At 42.4% G+C, this 18608-nt stretch overlaps 1 protein-coding gene across 2 annotated transcripts in view; it reads right to left on the reverse strand.

Annotated features, from left to right (window-relative positions):
• DCBLD2 (discoidin, CUB and LCCL domain containing 2) overlaps nucleotides 1-7838 on the reverse strand; it is a 39864-nt gene extending 32026 nt beyond the window's left edge. Inside the window, exon 1 of one of the 2 annotated variants that reach the window (XM_054163416.1) lies at nucleotides 7440-7831. In XM_054163416.1, the coding sequence (XP_054019391.1) occupies nucleotides 7440-7554 (115 nt within the window). In that variant the 5' untranslated portion in view covers nucleotides 7555-7831. Of the gene's footprint in view, nucleotides 1-7439 lie in introns of both variants that reach the window. The other variant, XM_054163417.1, reaches the window with a different exon arrangement.
• Nucleotides 7839-18608: the final 10770 nt, after the last annotated feature.

Consider the following 18608-nt stretch of genomic DNA (forward strand, 5'->3'; position numbering starts at 1 on the left):
TTTGGGCTTCCCAGTTCAAGAGGGAGAAGGATCGGCTGGAGAAAGTCCAATGGAGAGCTATGAGGATTATTAAGGGACTGAAGCACATGCCCTGTGAGGAGAGGCTGAGACCTGGGGCTGTTTAGTCAGAGAAAACTGAGAGGGGATTTAATAAATGTTTATAAATATATGAGGGCTTGTCCTGGAAGAGGGAATAACAAACCAGCTTCAGTCACTGCCCTCTCTCCTTCCCCGTTGCAGGGTCCAGGTTTGAGGTCAAGGAGCCAATAGGCAGGCGCTGTTGAGGCTGCCTGGGGGGAGGTGGTGGAAGCTGAACCCCATGACTCACATTTCAGCTAGACCTCTCTAAAAGATAAATATGAAGTATGAACCTCTCTGATCCTAATTTATAGAATTTATATTTACAGAAAGATGGATTAAAGACCAGAAGGGCCCTTTGAAGTATGATTTCTTGTATACCACAACGACTCAGAGCTGGCAAGTCACAATTCTAACCAAAGGAAATTTAGGAAGCTGCATTAAATTTAACTTTCCAGAAAGTTTTCAGCCTTGATTTAAAGGTGTCTTGAGAGAGAGAATGCTTTAACCACTGCAGAGGAAAACAAACAAACAGAGAACTCCATCAAGCCAACTGTTTCTAAGATATTCTTAAAAAATACACCTACTTGATTTATAGCACAAGTGAATTCCTTATCATTCCTTCAATATTACCACTGCCAATAATGACGCAACTGAGTTCATAACCTTTATTCAGCTTACACAAAAACATTTACTAATGCATCAGCTCTGTATGGATCTTAATGGTGCAGAACTCAAACCTTCCTATTTGTGTCACCTTTCAAAAACAAAATGCATGGAATTTCTACTAATAAGACAGACGTTCATTCAGCTGAAAACCTGAAACTTAGTACTTTTAGTAAGATACTAAGAGCAAAGGTTTTTAAATCAGCAGTCAATTAATTTTAAGAAAATAATGACTACCTGAGTCAAAATGTAGAACACCTATGGCACACAGGGACCAGTGAACAAGCCAAACTACCCTCTTCATGTTAGCAAAAATTAAAAGCAAACAAGTAGATTTTCAGCCTCATTTACACATATTCTGCTTCCAGGAATCACAGAGTGGCTTGAGTTGGAGAGGACCTTAAAAATCATCTAGTTCCAAGCCCCCTGCCTGGGCAGGGACACCTCCCACCAGACCATGTTGCTCAAAGCCTTATCCAGCCTGGTCTTCAACACACCCAGGGATGAGCTTCATGAACCCATGCTGACTGTGTCTGATCACCTGGTTGCCCTGCACATGCTGCATAATGGCACTCAAGATGATGTGCTCCATGCCCTTCTCCAGAACCAAGGTCAAACTGGCAGGGCTGTAATTTCCTGGGTTCACCTTGCAGCCCTTCTTGCAGATTGGCATCATGTTTGCCAATCTACAGTCAGCGGTGACCTGCACACTTAACCAGTTCTGCTGGTAAATGATGGGAAGTGGCTGGGCGAATACTTCCATCAGTTCTCTTGGTACCTTCAGGTGTACGCCCTCTGGATCCATAGACTTTTGTGTAGCTAAATGGGGGTGCAGGCCCCTAACCATTCCTTTTTGTATTGTGGGGACATTACTTGAGAACAAGCTCACACAGAGTATGAGTTACACAGCTCAAGCCATTTTCCTCAAATAATGGAAGTCAAAGCTTAGCAGAATCTGCTATTTCAGGACCTGACCACAATAATGAACAGGCTTTGCAGACAGTAGCACACTGTTCTCTTTAAAAAACAGTGCTGAAAATGTTAAAGAACCTACTTAAATGTCAGTTGCTACATGGCTTTTTAGATTAACATTATTCCTGCTCCCCTTAAGCAGTTTAGTAACAAATCCAGAGCCTGTGCTTGGACAATGGTTTCAGCTATACCACTATGAAAAAAAATAAATAAAAAAAGAACTGCAGGTGTCCTATATTTGATTAAAGAAATAAATCTAAAATCAACACTTCATGAGAAAATGCAAGAGGAGGTGGAGATCGTTTGTCTAAAAAACAAATTCCGGCTAATCCTAACTGCTTCCACAAAGCACAGGGTGCAGTTAAGAGAAGCAAGGGTGATACGCAATAGTGTATTTACAAGCCTTTCAAAATATGGATAAAATAACCACTCTAGAAACATTTGCCAATAGGGATTGCATTGGTGCTGATGATTACTTGAGCTATCAAAGCTGATGCATTCAAGGCAGCAGTTAACTAGCTGACGACCGAAACTACACAGAACAGCAGTGATCACATTAAAAATCTAATGCATCATTTCCCAGAGTATAAAGCAGGTTAAGAGAACTGCAGAAAAGGAGATGGATTATTTTATTCTTTTGTGAATAACATAGCAAAATGTTCCTCCAACTCACGAAACATCTCTGTCCAGTAGCAGGCAAATAATTTTCCTGCAGACTGCACTAATATGCTAGAAAGTCACTGTCTTGAGAAGCACACCATGGCAGCATACAAGCCTCTGAAAAACCATTTATGTTACCTTTTTAACTAGCTCAGATACTTGATACTTGTATAGCCATGTATACACACATATATATAAAGCAAAATACATTGCATTGCTTAAATCCAAAGCAAAAAGCAGTAAATTCTGGGATTAAGAATGAGAACTCCAAGTGTTTACACAACATGGCAATTCCTGCTTTCTTTAGAAGGGTGGAGTAGGCTAGACACAACCTCAGCAGGCTCCTGAAAATGACCTGCACTGAAAAGACTCAGTACCTTCCAGAAAGGATGGCACTGCAAGACACACATATGTATCTTCTCCTACCAGATTCACTTAACCACTTCAAATAATGCTGTAACTGGAGAAAGAAAAACACCTTTGCTGAGATTCTTGTTTTCAAAAGCAAACAACTTCCATATTTTTAGGTCTACATATCCAATACCAGCTCACTAGCCTCCAGGAACAGTACTCCTCAACACAATTCTCTGGAGTACTGCTCCACCTCCTTCTCCTCACTACATCCATCTTCAAGACACAATGCTGAGAAGAGCATCAGGAAACCTGAATCAGCAGACTTATCAGCAAAGCCTCACAAAACTTTAAGCTTCAGTCTTGAAAAATTCTTCAGTACCTCTTAGCACAAGGTTAAAGGAGATTTGCCTCTGCACTCCTACTGACATGGTATCAATTCTTGAATCCTCAAGAGTCTGCATTCTGCATAATTGCATCCTCAAAACACTCTTCCAGGACATTCTAGGAGAAGCTGCAGCCTCTCTCCCTCCCTCCTGCCCACCTGAGGGATATGTTTTCACCTTCTCTTTGTCTGTTTCCTTCTCTCCAAATCAAGCCACCTCTCTTCTAGATCAAAGGACATTGTTAGTTCCTTTCAAGCTTGAAGTCCGCAACTGGAAGAATGAAACAACGCTTAAAGAAATTAAGTTCACAAAAATCACCCAGTTAGTTCCAGTACCAGGAATTTCTGAACTCAGCATACTGCAAGCAAAATGCAGTACTTGAGTGACAAAGGCACTGAGACATCCCTGTACAGTAAGCAGCCAGGAATTCACAGCAGATGCCAGAGTTGCTTCCTTCAGACACCAACATCTGAATGACCAACCACAAGCTATTTCAGGTACTACAGAAAGGCACATGCTAGGAGGACAAATCAACAGGTGCTTAACTCTGGACTGGCAACAGTCAAAACCACCATTTTTTTACTGTTTTGCCAGATGGACAAAGGAGAAGTAAGACCAGGAGTGCTACAGAGAGTAGAAGGCACAGAGAGGAATTGAAGAGGAACAGGGAACACACAATGGATCCAGGAATACTGCAGTTCAATCACAAAACACAAGGCCATGGAAAACCATTTCATTAGGCTCAACATATAAAGAGCCATTCGTTCTTTCACTTAGCTTTTCAACAAGATCATGCACTACACATTCAAAAATCCTTTCTCTCTGCTACACTGAAGCACAAACATTTTCAAGTTACAGTGATGAATCACTTTCTTGTACTTCCTTTCACGAGGTTTGTGTATGTAACAACAGTCTTCTGGGTTGGTATTTGCTTAGAACAAAACATGGCAATCACAGTTAAAAACCAAGCAGAGTTAATTTTTTCAAGAAAAGGCTGCAAACAAATCTGTTTCAAATCACTTGTGAATCAACTTCGGTTTGTTTTTATAGGCAAATCAGTATTTGCTAGGAATCCCAACAGCTGGCTTCCAAACCTTCTATCTGCATGATAACAAAGTTCTTGCTCCACAGGCCCTCCGATTTTTGGAGCTTCAGAGTAACTGAGAGTTTACTCAGTTCTACCTGGGAAGCTGAGCATCCATTTCTCTCTTAGCTGTGTTTTTCTAAATCCAAAAAATAAGAAAGATAGAATTGAACTGAAGAACAGACCACATGCTACTCATGTCAATACATGCACATCTGTTAGGAGCACTGCTTCTCAAAAAGCAATCCACAAAGAGCAGGAAGCTTGCATGGTGCTGGATTGCTTTCATTCACACCTGCTTAATTACATGGAAAACAAATAAAACACTTCAAGTATTTTTCAAATACCAACTTCCTTGTAACCAGGAGTTAGAATCACTACAGAATTGTTTCCAAATCACAGAAGCTGCCTTGCACAGGCAGCAGCTGGACAGTCCTCGCTCCACAAGACTATGAAATGCAGCACAGGGTACTTCTCTGTTGAGCCTTTTTCAGTGTTTCTGAAGGTGCTCAACTTCATACAAAATTATCATCTTTTCCAAGAGAGTGAGACCCTCAAGTTCAAGATCTTGAGCAAAGAATGCTGAATTACATACATTGACTGATTTTCAGTATGACAGACTGAAAAGAATCCCATTTGACTCTTACAAGATAATGCAGTGGGCCACTACATGACAAGCACATTCACCATAGCAGTCACTGCACTTTTTCATTCCTCTGTTCGCAGCTATCTGGAAGGGAGAGAGAACATTTGACCCAATATTCCAAACAAGCTTCACATTGACCAAAACCATGCCTTTATTTTAACATCAGCTCATGCTAGGGAGGTGTGCTACAGAAAAGCATGTGAGAAATGAAAACACTCTATCCTCGGAACAAGATTTAAGTACCGTATAGTATGTGAGGATTAGAGCTGTTCAACAGCAGAGAAGAAAATGAATAGTTGCTTATTACCAAAGAATCAGCCTCCCCAAGGTAACAAGGAGGGGGGAAAAAGGCTGCATTCCTACATGGTATTACTTATTGCATTGTTATAAAAGGATTTAAACCCAACTTTACCTATGGAATTTCCTAAGCCCTGGGTACTTTCATTGGCAATCCACACATTCTCTTAGAAGCCTGTGCATACATTAACTCAGCAAGAGCTTTGTGCAGACCCTTCTTCAGTAAGACAGCAGTTTCATTCCTTACTCAAATCAGAACTATAGCAGCACTTACAAGATACAGGATATGGGCTTCCCAACCTTCTTTGGAACAAGATAAATGAAAAGATTTTGGCAAGGCAATAACCTCTCACAAGCAGAGCTTTCTTAGAAGCTCCAACAGTTTCTCATACTGAGGAGCATTGTATTCAACAAAAACTGAGACCCTAACCTTAAAAGAAACTGCTTTTTGTTACCAAATAAAACTATGCTTTTCAATAAAGAAGGTTCCCCTCCTGCTCAAAAGTGACACTTCTATGAGAACTTAAAAGTAACTAGAGGGATGCTGTAAACTGAAATTCCGGGTAGGAGCTCTTCAGCAGTTTGTCAGAGTACAGAAAGATGAACAGCCCATCTAAAAGTCTGCTGTCCACAAAGTCCCACTTTTTCTGCGTGGTCTTGCTGCCTCTGACCGCTCACTGAGCCAACTTGACTCAATAATCAGGAAGAAAATTAAGACTCTTCCCTCCCACGCCTAGTTATTTCAGTTTTCTCCTAGAATAACAAACTCAATCTGCTCTCCAAAAGGTCAGACAAGTGTCAGGTCAGCACAAGCATTTGGAGTGTGAGGCGCCTACAGCATGAACTAACACCTTGCTGCAGCCTTCAAAAGACTAAATGTTAGAATTGCTCAATTTCCTCTCAAAAGCAAATGGGTCTTCTCCTCCCTCGTTATAAATCAAAACAAACCCAAACCAGATCAGATATGCCAAATGCTTATTAGCATTAGCTGCATACATGTATAGGAACATACTTAAAATTAAATGTATGAGCTAGAAATAAGAGGGAAAGGTAAGTTGACACAACTAGCTTGGCTTGAGGGACACATCTCTGACCTTTTGCCAGTCAAAAAACGTATTAAAATCTTTGCTTAAAACAGCATAGTGTGTGTATTTCCAATTCCCTTTGTGCACTTCAAATGTATTTTCATCTCTCATCAAGACGTAAAGAGAAATTTATATGAAAACAGAGTGGACTTCCCAAAACAAAGCAAGACCAGTGCAAAACACAAGCAGAATTGAAACCACAACATTTCTCTTCTCAGCGTCTGTATCCACAGAAGTGACAAGTTTCAAGATGCTGTCAAAACACTCACTCCCATCACTTTCTCCCATGCATATGATCAAAGTGACACTGCTGAGGCATCCTCTGATCTTCTGCCATGAAATGACCAAATTGTGCCTCGTAATTTTCAAAGTGCTAAAGCTCAATCAGTTATTCCACCCGATGAGCAGAAAATTCACTGCTTTCTTTAAACAAACGTGAAAAAAACACACCAAAAACATAAAAAAAAAATCATCACCAAACAAGCGAACACCCAAGCCCTGCCTAGCACACATTCCGGTCTCTCCACAGACTCCTGGACGCGTGTAAGCTCATTTTCAGAGCAGGGAGAATCTCCTCTTTATCGTCTCCTGGCTCACACTTCACACACAGCCTGCGGAGGACAAACCCGGGGTCACCCGCGGCTCGGCCAGCAGCCCCCAGAAACGGGATGCTATCCAATACGCCAAACCCCACCACACCCTCCCCGCCTGCCCCTGTGGTCCCAAGCTACCTCGGCAACTCAGCGTCCCCGTCCCCCCGGGCCCTCTCGCTCGCGCCCCGCCCGGGTGAAGCCCTCCCGCCTCCAGCTGCCCCTAGGGGCCTCCGCTCGAGGACAGCGGGGGCGCGCGGCCCAGGCCCTGCGAAATGCTCCGCACCTGGGGGGCGTGGGGGCTGCCTGAGGGAGCCTCGACGCTCCGCAACAGGGCCAGCACCCCACAGTGGGGGAATGGGGAGGAAGAAACGGGGGTTTCCAAGAAGGAAGCTCTTCTTTAGCCCTTTGATGGTTAGGGATGGGGCTGACTCGGGGTGTGGGGCCACATGCCGAAGGGGAAAATCAAGAGGTGAGGGGGGTCCCTCTCTCCCTGCAGCAGCGCCTCGAAGGCTCGATCTCCCTCGCCTGCCCGACCGCCGCTTCTTTTGCCGGTCACCAGGCAGCCGGGCTCGCCCGCCGCCGCCCTACCCGCCCGCTCTACCCGCCCGCTCTCGCACCCACCTTTCTGCGCCCCGGTGCCCCGCGGCGGCAGTAGCAGCAGCAGTAGGAGACTGAAGCGCAGCAGAAAGACCGCCTGCCGGGTCCCCGCGGGGAGCGGCCACCCCGGGCTCACCATGCCCCGCGGCGTGGCCAGGGCGGCCGGCAGTCCGAGGGCATCGCGGGCTGCGGGGCGGCCGGGCCGGGCCGCGTCTCTGCCCTGCGCCCCGCGGCCGCCAGCGGGACGCGCCTGCGAGCCAGCCAGCCAGCGCGCGCCGCCCGCCGCCCCCCGCGCCCGGCCCAACCGCTTCCGGGGGCCGCGGGGCTGCCCCTCTTCCTGCCGCCCACGGGCCGCCCGGGGCGCCGGGGGAACCGCGCGGACCCGTCGGCTGCCTCCGCGCGGGGCAAGCCTCCGCCGGCGGCCCTCGCCGCGCCCTGACCGCGGCAAGGGTATGCGGGGAAGGCGGGAGGCTCCCGTGGAGAGGCCTGCACGGGGTTAACGGCTTAGTGCGGGGGGTGGGGGGCAGCCCCTAAATTTTCTGGTTATTCCGCCCCCGTCCGCCTGTATGACTTGGATAAGAATATTTAACTTATTTTTTTATTTTCTCCTCGCTCTTCCCCCCCCCCCCCCCCCCCTTTTCTCCTTGCTTTCTTTTAAAATTATTTTTCTTCTTTATTGTTTTCTCTTCATCTTTTTTTCCTTCTGTTCTTTTTCCCTTCTCCTTCCCCTCCCCCCCCCGCCATTTTCCTTTCTTTTCTCCACCTTTCTTACCTGTCCTTTTTTTTTTTCTCCCTTTTTCTTTATTTCTTCATTTTCACCTTTTTTCTCCTTGCTTTTTTTTTTTTTTCTTTTTCTTTTTCTTTTTCTTTTTTTCTCCTTACTCCCTTCCCCAAAGTAGAGAATAAGTGAGGCAAAATTGTCTGGAAAAGCAGAACTCCTTGGAAACATGAATGGTCCTGTTAACAGAAGAGCATAAACTGGTGTCCTACATCTCTACACACAATTGCAAATCCAGCCCTAGAAAAGCATGGAACTGGCTGCAAAATCCCAAGCCATTGCAATTTCAGCTCTTGGCATCTAGCTTCTGAACATTGTGTATAATTGGAGAGACTTGCTTTACGGGGGCTAAATTCACTCATGGGAAATAAAAAATAACTTCCAAGTCTTACAATCACAAGAAGAAGACAACATATTTGCAGCAATTTACTGTAACTGTTACTGTACTGAATTAGTTGCCCTAGGTGGTCAAGTATATTGAGGGGTGGAAGGGGAGGGGGAAGCACTCTGTTGTTAGGATCAAAGAATCGCCATTGTAATGCCATCATCATGGAAGGGAGAACCTCACTGCATGTTTTTCAGTGACAGATGAAAGGAATGTAATTTTCAGATGCTGATGGAGTGTTGTCGTGCATGTTTCCAAAGCTGCAGTCTCAGTCCTGCTTCCTCCCAGCAAGGTTGGAAGGATGATAGGAGAGATGGGAGTGGCACCCATGGACATAATTTCATGTTTCTTTCAGCTTCAGAATGGAAACCTCAGTCCTTCACTGACCGTGCTCACTCTCACCACAAAACAGAAAGGACCTGGGACTCCACAACTTCCAATGGTTAGCCTCTCAGCCAGTACAGGCCCCATGGTTCACCCTTTCTGCTGTTGCCAAGTCAACTCCAGGTGCTCGTGATGTTCTAGTGTCTTAAGGAAGAAATCCTCATTCTTCACTTTCTCTTCCAAACAGCTCTGTAAAGTAGTCACTGGTTTCCCAGTCAGTGGTGTTCAGTGCTGACTTCACCAAAATGGCAGGAAAAGCACCTCAGAGTTGTTCTTGCCCAATCCACAGAATTGCTTGAAGAACTATTTAGATGATGCATACTAATTGTTTCAACATTCCTGTTCCTTATTAAGATGCTGAAAAGCGAACTGTGCCTGAGTCTATGCTCAGGGCTTATTAAGGCTTTTTTCCCAAAGAAGCATATAAAGGGTTTCTCTTCCTCCTTGTGCATATCAACCATATTATCTGTGCCAATTAGTGTAAGAACAGATCTGGTTGCTCTGACTGAAGAGAGGAAAATTCTGATAAGTGTTTTTCATGTGTTTGGCCCATACTTGTGCCTCAGTTGTCAGGAGGTGGCTTTTCATATATTTAGGGAATGCTATACACGAGGATCTTGGTACATTTCATATTTTCCCCCTTTTAGCAACACACAGAGAGACCTCAATGAAAATAAAGGCAATGGAAGGATATCTCTGACAAAGCTGGTTCTAGTCACCTTGTAAGATTCAACATCCCTGCAGCACCAAGACATCCTGCAACATGTAACGGAAGATGAATCCAAAGTGATTTATATGCGTTCCTTTGTCTTCCATTCACCAGACACCAAAGCTCGTGCCACAGGTCACGTGAAGCAGTTGTATCTCTACAATAACATCCTTTTCTGCACTTCAGAGAGCACATTCCTAAGATCATTAATCATTAGTGGTATTTGTTGTGTACTGGAAAAATCACTCCTTGAATAATTTGTGGCTTAGTAGTGCCATGCATTAACAGGAGCATCTGAACATCCCACACATAAATCAATAATCTGGACCTGAGAGAGATTTCTGCCTTTGTTGTTTTCTGTTGTGAAGGCTGTGGGGGGTGATTTATTTGTTCATGTAAAAAGGGTATCTGTATCTATGAGAGGATTTACAAAAGGGGTGTCAAAACTTGCAGAATTCCTAAAAGCAGCCAGAGCCTGAAGTTGCTTAATCTATCTTGGAAGGTTATCCTGAAGCCACATTCTCTGACCACAAATGGTTTATGTGAAGGTTACATATTTTGCAAAGGGACACCAGCCCAACAGAAGCAGTGACAAACTGTCAAGAGGTTAGACACCCTAAAAGCCTGAAAGATTTATGGAATCTACAGAGGCAAAGAATTAGGAATATGGTTCCATCAGCAATGCAACTGCTTGCATGGCTTGTCTTAATACATGCCTTTTATGCAAGAAAAAATCTAAAGAATTAGCTGAATCCAGATGGTCTCCCTGGCTTTCAGAATCTTCATTCTTCTAAGAAAATTTCAGTACCAAATGAATTTAAATAGACCAGCTGCAGAGTACTGCACATTTCATTCCATGGAAGTTCCCAGGTATCTCTTCTGGGACAAACAGAACTGTGTAATATTTTAGTCTGTGAGTTAGAACTGTCCCTTTTATCAAATCAAAACAGATAGGGAATTGAAATGTTGTGGGAAGCAAATACAGATATAATATCATACTATACCAATCTCATAAAGCCAGCTGCCAACACACCTTATGAAACCAGCATATAAATATTTTTTTGAAGACAGTAAGACAGAAGACCAAATTTCTCACTGCTGATAGAAGAATGCTTAGTGAAATAAGCATTTCTCTAATGTTTCCTTCCTGTTGCAAATAATTTCTAGAGAAAAATGGAACTGTCATCTCTGTCTGCTTCCCTCATTTCCCTTGAGAAGTTTCTGATGCTCAGGGCTTCTTTCCCACTCTGGCTCTCTAGCTTTTATATTCATTAACTGCATTCTGAAAGCTGAATTCAGCTGGAGGGGAGGGCTGATATTCAGAGAGAGCTTCATAGTCTGCAGAAGCAGGCTGATGTGAACTTTCTGGAGTCCAACTAGAGCAATTACAAGATCTTAAATCTGGGAAGGAATAGTCCCTTGCAACAGTACAGCCTAGGGATTGTTTGTAAGCAGCTCTGGAGAAAACGGCTGGGCATCCTAGTGGACAATTTGAATGTGAGTCAGCAGTGTATCCTTGTAGCAAAGAAGGCCAACAGCACCTTGAGCTGTATTAACAAGGACCAAAGAAGTGAACTTTCATAAGACTTCATCTGAGTACTGTGTCCAGCTTTGGGCTCCCTTCAGTACAAAAACACTACTGACATATGGGAGAGAGCCAATTGGAAGGCATTTGAAACAGTCAGAACATGATGCATATCAAGAAACAGAAAGGTGGGCATCTTCAGCTTGGAGGAAAGAATGCTGAGACCCATTGCTTCCTGACTGCAGGCAGGATTGGAAGATGGAACTAAACACTTCTCAGGGGTGCATGGGGATGGCACAGTAGAAAACAGACCAAAGTTGCAACACGGTAAATTCCAGATGAAAGGGAAAAGATACCACAAGAGTGGTCAGACACTGGAACAAATTGCTTGGAGAAGTTCTAAAACCTTTGGAGATGTTCAGGACTGGATGTGGCCCTGAACAAGCTGTTCTGATTAGGCTGGTTTTGAGCTGGGAGTTGAACTATGTAACTCCTGAAGGTCCCTTCCAAGCTGAATTATGATTGTATGATTCTTGGGCACCTGAAAACACACTGTGGAAGACAGTCCTGCGGTGACAGGGGATGTTCTGAAAGAGCAAAAGAGATTTTGCAGTTTTGTAGTAACTTGTCCATGTTCTCCAATTGAAATAAGAATTTATTCTGAAGAGTGTGATTCTTCTGAAGAAGAAAAGGAATAAGTGCATTTACAGCAGACAATTTTGGGCTTTCATCATGATAGTAACACATGAGATATTTGGTAGTGCCTCCTTCTTCTTATCCATTAAATCTTTACATGTCACATACACACTATATTTTTTTTCTGACAGTAAATACAAAGGGCCCACACAGTGAGCTAATACAAGTGCTCCATGTGCATCCAAGGGCCATATGTCTGCTTTTTGATGTCAGCAGACACCTGAAGCTTATTATAAGCACTGTTCCCAGATAATTTGTGAGTGAGTCCAGATCTGTACTCAAGTTCACATTTTTCTCTCTGCTATCCATAGAATAATTAAATCAATTTACCTCTTTTCCCAGATAATTCTACTACTTATGGTGGAATTCTACACAAAAAAAAAATACAGAATTGTAGAATTATTTTGGTTAGAAGAGATCTTTAAGATCATCAAGTCCAACTGTTAACCTGGCACTGCCAAGTCACCACTAAACCGTGTCACTAACTGTCACATCCCCCTGTCTTTTAAACACCTCCAGGGATGGCAACTAAACCTCTTCCCTGGACAGCCTGTTCCAATACTTCATAAACTTTTCAGTGAAGAATTTTTTCCTAATATCAAACCTGAACCTCCTCTTGTACAACTTGAGGCCCTTTCTTTTTGTCCTATCACATGTTACTTGGGAGAAGAGACCAACCTCCACCTTGCTACAACCTCCTTTCAGGTAGCTGTAGAGAGCAAGGAGCTCTCCCCTCAGCCTTCTCTTCTGCAGACTAAACAAACCCAGTTCCCTCAGCTGCTCCTCATAAGAACTGTTCTCCAGATGCTTCACCACCTTTGTTGCCCTTCTCTGGACATGCTACAGCAACAAAATGTGCTTCTTGTAGTGAGGAACCCACACCTGAAACCACTATTTGAAGTGTGGCCTCATCAGTACCAAGTACAGGGGAGCAATCACTTCCCTAGACTTGCTTGCTACACTGATTTAGGCCAGGATGTTTGTGGCCGCCTTGGCCCACTGAGCACACTGCTGGCTCATGTTCAGACAGGTGTCAGCCAGCACCCCCAGGTGCTGAAAAAGTTGGGCAGCTTTCCAGCCACCCCACCCCAAGTCTGTGGCACTGCAGGGAGTTGTTCTGACCCAAGTGCAGGACTCGGCACTTGGCCTCATTAAACCTGGTACAACTGGCCTCTGCCCATCTTACTTTCAGTAAGAATCCTTCTTCTCCTCTGCTTTCCTTTTTTCCTCAATTGCCTATTATGCTGGCTTTTTGATTATTTTTTTTTTTTTAGAATAACAGCAAATTCCCCCTTACAGAACAGATTAAATGTCATCCTTTTAGAAAGGAAAATGGGTATTGATTGTGTATTATTCACATCAATGGATGTAATTAATCTCATCCCCAGAAACACATTTACAAAACCACCATGACAGATTTACCTAAGATTAATTTTTAATTCACTTTAGATAGGAGCCTCATGACTGTAAATAAAGCACATTTATTTGACACTCCAGAGTCATTTGGTTGCTGATCTGTTTGTGTTTTTAAAAGATAATAAACACTTAACATTTAGTTCTGGGTTATTTTTTGGTAAGAAACATCTGTCAATTATACTGTGCCTAAAGACATTATCGGGGAAAATGGCAGTAAAATTCCAAGAACCATTTCCCTTTACTTTTTTACTGCATTGTATATGTGAAACAATTCAGGCACACTGGGGAAGAAATAAAGCTATTTTGGGGGGGGGGGGGGGTTAAACATGGTAACATGGAGAAGGAAAATATTAGGGAGGATCTCATACTGTCTCCTACCCTTGAACAAGTTCATGTTTATTGGATCACTGCCTGCTACTAAAAAGTTCCTTCAAGTGCAGTTAGAAAAATATTAAAGACAAACTATGTCTTGTAAGTATGGATTTGGTACTCTGAAACAAAAGCAGCATTTTGAAGCACTGAGCAGTCTAAGTTCCCTGGATGTAGTGAATGCAATAGCTCAGTGAAAGCTGAAGGAGAAGACTAGTAGTCTTCTGTAGTAGAAATTCAGCATATAAGCACAAGCAGGATTTTAATCATGGATTTTGCTTCTGTGGGAATTCAGAGCATACTTAAACTTAACTTCAACTCTCTTGCTGAATCAGGAACCATGAGTCTGCTGCTTCAATTATCTCCATACATTCCATCTCTGTTTTTCAGTTAATGTATTGTTCTCTACACTTTTTCAATTTTACATTTTTGTCAGGACATTAGTCCTTTTTGGTTTAGCTTTGCTTCTTTTATGCAAACCCTGGGCTGAAACAATCTTTCATGACCCGTATACCTCCTACAAATTCTGTATCTTGCATTGTTTTACTCTTCTGCCTGTATCCTTAGTCATTCTTGCTTCTGAATTACTTTAGTCACTGTACTAGGCTGAATCTTAATTTGGTTTTACACTGATTCTTGCTTCCAATACTATTGACCAGTGGTAACTAGAAAAATTTTAGCTGTCTAGCTCCTCAAAAGACTGATATATTCACATGCCTGAGAACAGATAACATTTATGAAATTAGGAAAATAATTAAAAACACCCTTTATTGCACCATTCTGAAGGTGAGAGGAGTCACGTATATTCAAGCAGATGATGCTTTCCTGAAGATGAGGAGCCCTATCAGGAGAGGCTGAGGGAGCTGGGGGTGTTTAGCCTCGAGAAGAGGAGGCTCAGGGGGAGACCTTATTGCTCTCTACAACTACCTGAAGGGAGGTTGCAGCCAGGTGGGAGTTGGTCTGTTCTCCCAGGCAACCAGCAACAGAACGAGGGACACAGTCTCAAGTTGTTCCAGGGGGGGTTCAGGTTGGATATTAGGAAGAAGTTCTTTACAGAGAGAGTGATTTGCCATTGGAATGGGCTGCTCAGGGAGGTGGTAGAGTCACCATCCTTGGAGATCTTCAAGAAAAGACTGGATGAGGCACTTAGTGCATGGTGTAGTTGATTGGATAGGGCTGGGTGATAGGTTGGACTGGATGATCTTGGAGGTCTCTTCCAACCTGGTTGATTCTATGATTCTAAGTGTCACACATTTCAGGCCTTCATATTAAAAAAAAAAAACCACAAACAAAAAAAAAAGCTATGTCCACATATTAATGTCAGAGAACAACACAAAGTTTAGCTGTAACATATTTGTGCCTAATGCTGTCTACAGAGGAGCCACAGATGTAAACAGAAACTTGAGGTGAGACTATAATGTTACTCTGGGACCTGTAAAGACAACAGAAACTAAGGTCCAAAAGGAAGAACTTCAAGCAAATTGTTTTGCATCAGAAACAGAAGCATTCTTCTGGGTTTGCAGATGAGACTAGCAATCTCCATAGCAAACAAATTCTCATTTTGAAAGAGTTTACACTTTGCCTGCTCTTAAAATTTTGAGTTAGAGCATGAAAATATTGGTATCAGCTCTGTCTCTTTATTTCCAGATAAAGAATTTGGAGAGCAGTCTAATGTTTTTATTTATCTTTTTATCTGATTGACTGTAGTCACACTAAAGCAAACTGAGCTGAGGCAAACTGCAGCCACATGAGCATTGTGACGAGTAAAATGATTTGTAGTGAAAAGAGGAGAATCAAAATATGAAAATGTGTTCTGGAGACACCAGATCAATGATAAAAAGCTGATTATATCTTTTGTACAGATTTAAGTGATGTGATGCTGGTGGACAACCTTAACAGTTGCTGATGAAATACAGAAGTGGAACTGCAGGCAAAAATTATTCAGATCCAAGAAAAATGGAGTAGCAGAGACTTACAATTTTAAATGGGAGGAAGTCTGAAAATATTGAAAGCTTAAAAAAAGGTTACTGTAGTGTATTAATGAAGACATAAATGAAAATGAGAGCATATGAAGAAACAGAGCTGGTGTAAGGGAAACCCAAACTTTATGCACAGATCTAATGCGAACATCACTTCCAGTTACTGAAAAACCCAGGAAATTTGTGTTGTGTTGTTGCCAGCACTTGGATGCTGGAGAGCAGTGACTGCACAAGAATTTCAAGAGTCAAAATCCAATTTTAAAGAAAAAAATTAAAATTGCAAAAGACAAAGCTTCTGGCCATTATGAGTGTGAAAGTGGTTTTAAAGCTTGATAAAATCAAAAGACAGAAGACAGACTCATACTCCCTGGCCCCACATCTTCTTAAGATAGCATTGTGTTTTCAGCTCTAGTGTTTTTTGACATTTATGACTGGCAATTCTCATTTCCCTAGTCTCTTTCCATTTTCAGATGTATGAGGCAATTGTGACACACACTCCTCTTAAAGTACAGTGCCGCAGCTTCTCTGACAACACATGTCCCAGGGTGCTTCATGCAGGACTTCATGGGAAGGATGTCAGTTGCCTTTTAGAGAAGTGAATGAAATAATTGAGTTAAATATAAGTCATACCCTTCAAGAGCAGAGTAAACCAAGAACCTCCAGAGCTGAATCACAGAATCACAGAATTATAGCATTGTTTCAGTTGGAAAAACCCTCTAAAATCATTGAGTCCAACCATTAATCCATTCTCTTTGGCTTCAGCTAAATAACTAAAGTCAGGAATTCTTGTCTCTAGGGACAAGGAAGAGGTTTTTCTGTCCAGTAGAACTGCGTCAATGTAATTGTGCCATTCTGACTGAAGTACCTTACATGCAAACATTTCCTGCCATAAAAGTTGTATCACAATTTTGGTACTTAAATATCATAAATACTGAAAATTATTTTATAATATCTCATTTCAAGGTTGAATACTGGGCATTAATAGCAATTCAGCTGGGAGCTCATCCCTGTGCATTAGAAATGGCTGTTAAGACCTGAGAGCATTGTGAATATTTGTATCGTGCATCTAGTGAAATAGATTTTAGTTTCTATGGAATGAATGTGTTAGGTTTCCCATTTTCTTCTTTTTGGCTAGAATGGAGAAAGAATACATGGGAAGACCCAACACCCACGTGGGAATTTAAAATAATAAATTAATAATTGCACAACCAGATATATAGAGAGAAATCATTAGTAAATTAAATAAAATTAATAGCTCCATTAGATTGTCATAAGGAAGGGAGATAACAATTCTGTATCAAGGAGAGTAGTATATTCAAAATTTTTGTCCCAGCACAACAGATAATGTAGGCCTACAGCCTCCATACTGTGAATGTGAGAAGGGCTCAGGAGCCCTGGTTCAGAAGAATTCCTTAACTTTAGGACAATTCAGATCTTATACAAGCTTTGTGGCACAGGCCCATTTCTGAAATCATGGAATCACAGATTACAGAATGTGAGGGGCTGGAAGGGACCTCGAAAGATCATCTACTCCAATCCCCTGCCACAGCAGGATCACCTGGACTAGGTCACACAGGAATGCATCCAAGTGGGTTTTGAATGTGTCCAGAGAAGGAGACTCCACAACCTCTCTGGGCAGCCTGTTCCAGTGTTCTGTCACCTCACAGTGAAAGAGTTTTTCCTTATGTTCACATACCAATATCTATATCATATATCAAATCTGTATCAATACACTTGATTCTCTTCTGCCAGTGTCAATCTGATGTAGTTCTGCTTTAGTGGGTTCATTTACAAAGTCTGGCCTGTGTTGAAGAAGAATGCTTATGTATGGCTTATCATCTCCTCATGCTTACACTTCCTTTAATCCTAGTGGTGCTTACCCAGATATTTTAGAAGAACTGTTTCCTTTTCACTCTCTATTGAAGTTTTTGCTTTCCATTTCAGACTTCCAGTGTGACTTGGGTGCCGGAAACATTATTTGTTACCCTCAACCTGAAACCTTCAGAGACAAAACTGCCCTTAGAGTCAGCAGATGTTTTGCCTAAGCTACCATGTTGAGTTTTGCCCCTGTACTTCCAATATAAAGCCCCTCCCAGAAGATCTGACTCAAAATATCTAAGATTAATCAATATCATATTTATGTACAGACTAAAGGATCCAATTGACCTTTTGGTAACTAACCTACTAACAAGAGCAAGGTCTCTCAGGATTTACCTCTTCATGCTCAGTGTGGGGCAACAAGCCAGTATAACATCTGCTTAGTATTCATCGCAAAGCAAATGTACAATGCTGACACCATTAATCAGCTTGTCCAAGTGAATAAAATGTCAAAAGCTGATGTAAGAAAACTTGGCTTTAAAAGCAAACATTTCATATGGATCTGCGTGGGTCCATCTAATGATGGATTGGTTAACCCTAGAGGATGGAGAAGGACTACAGCCTAATGTTTGAGCAGGAAATGCATGTAAATCTAACAATGTAATGTACGCATAAAGTTTATAAAGAAATGAGAGCTATGAGAACTGGTTCTACAAAAATCAATCACCTGCCACTGATGTCTCAAACTTCAGCACATAATACCGAAAAGAATTAATAAACTATATTTTGTCCTGCCCACAGGCTGCAAACTGTTGCTTAGCAGTAAGGTTTTTTCATTCACAGAACTGCTAAACTGTAGGTAGCATTTCTTCCTTCTTTGCCTCTTTTGCTACCCACAGAGAGAAACACTACCTATAAGAAATCAGATGGAATTAATTTCAATGGAATAGGTGCAAAGCAGTGCAGCAATACTTGAAATCTGGTCTTAAATTATGGGTGAACACTGAGGAACAGTCAGTAAAGGGTGCTGTTACTTCCTTATTTAATGAGGAGTAGAACATCTGTCAGGGAGAGAGGAGGTAGTGAACACAGACACATGGAAGCTACAGATGGAAAAAATCTCTGCTAGCCAGC

This window comes from Dryobates pubescens, chromosome 8 (genome assembly GCF_014839835.1).
Source record: "Dryobates pubescens isolate bDryPub1 chromosome 8, bDryPub1.pri, whole genome shotgun sequence".
Lineage (NCBI taxonomy): Eukaryota > Metazoa > Chordata > Aves > Piciformes > Picidae > Dryobates > Dryobates pubescens.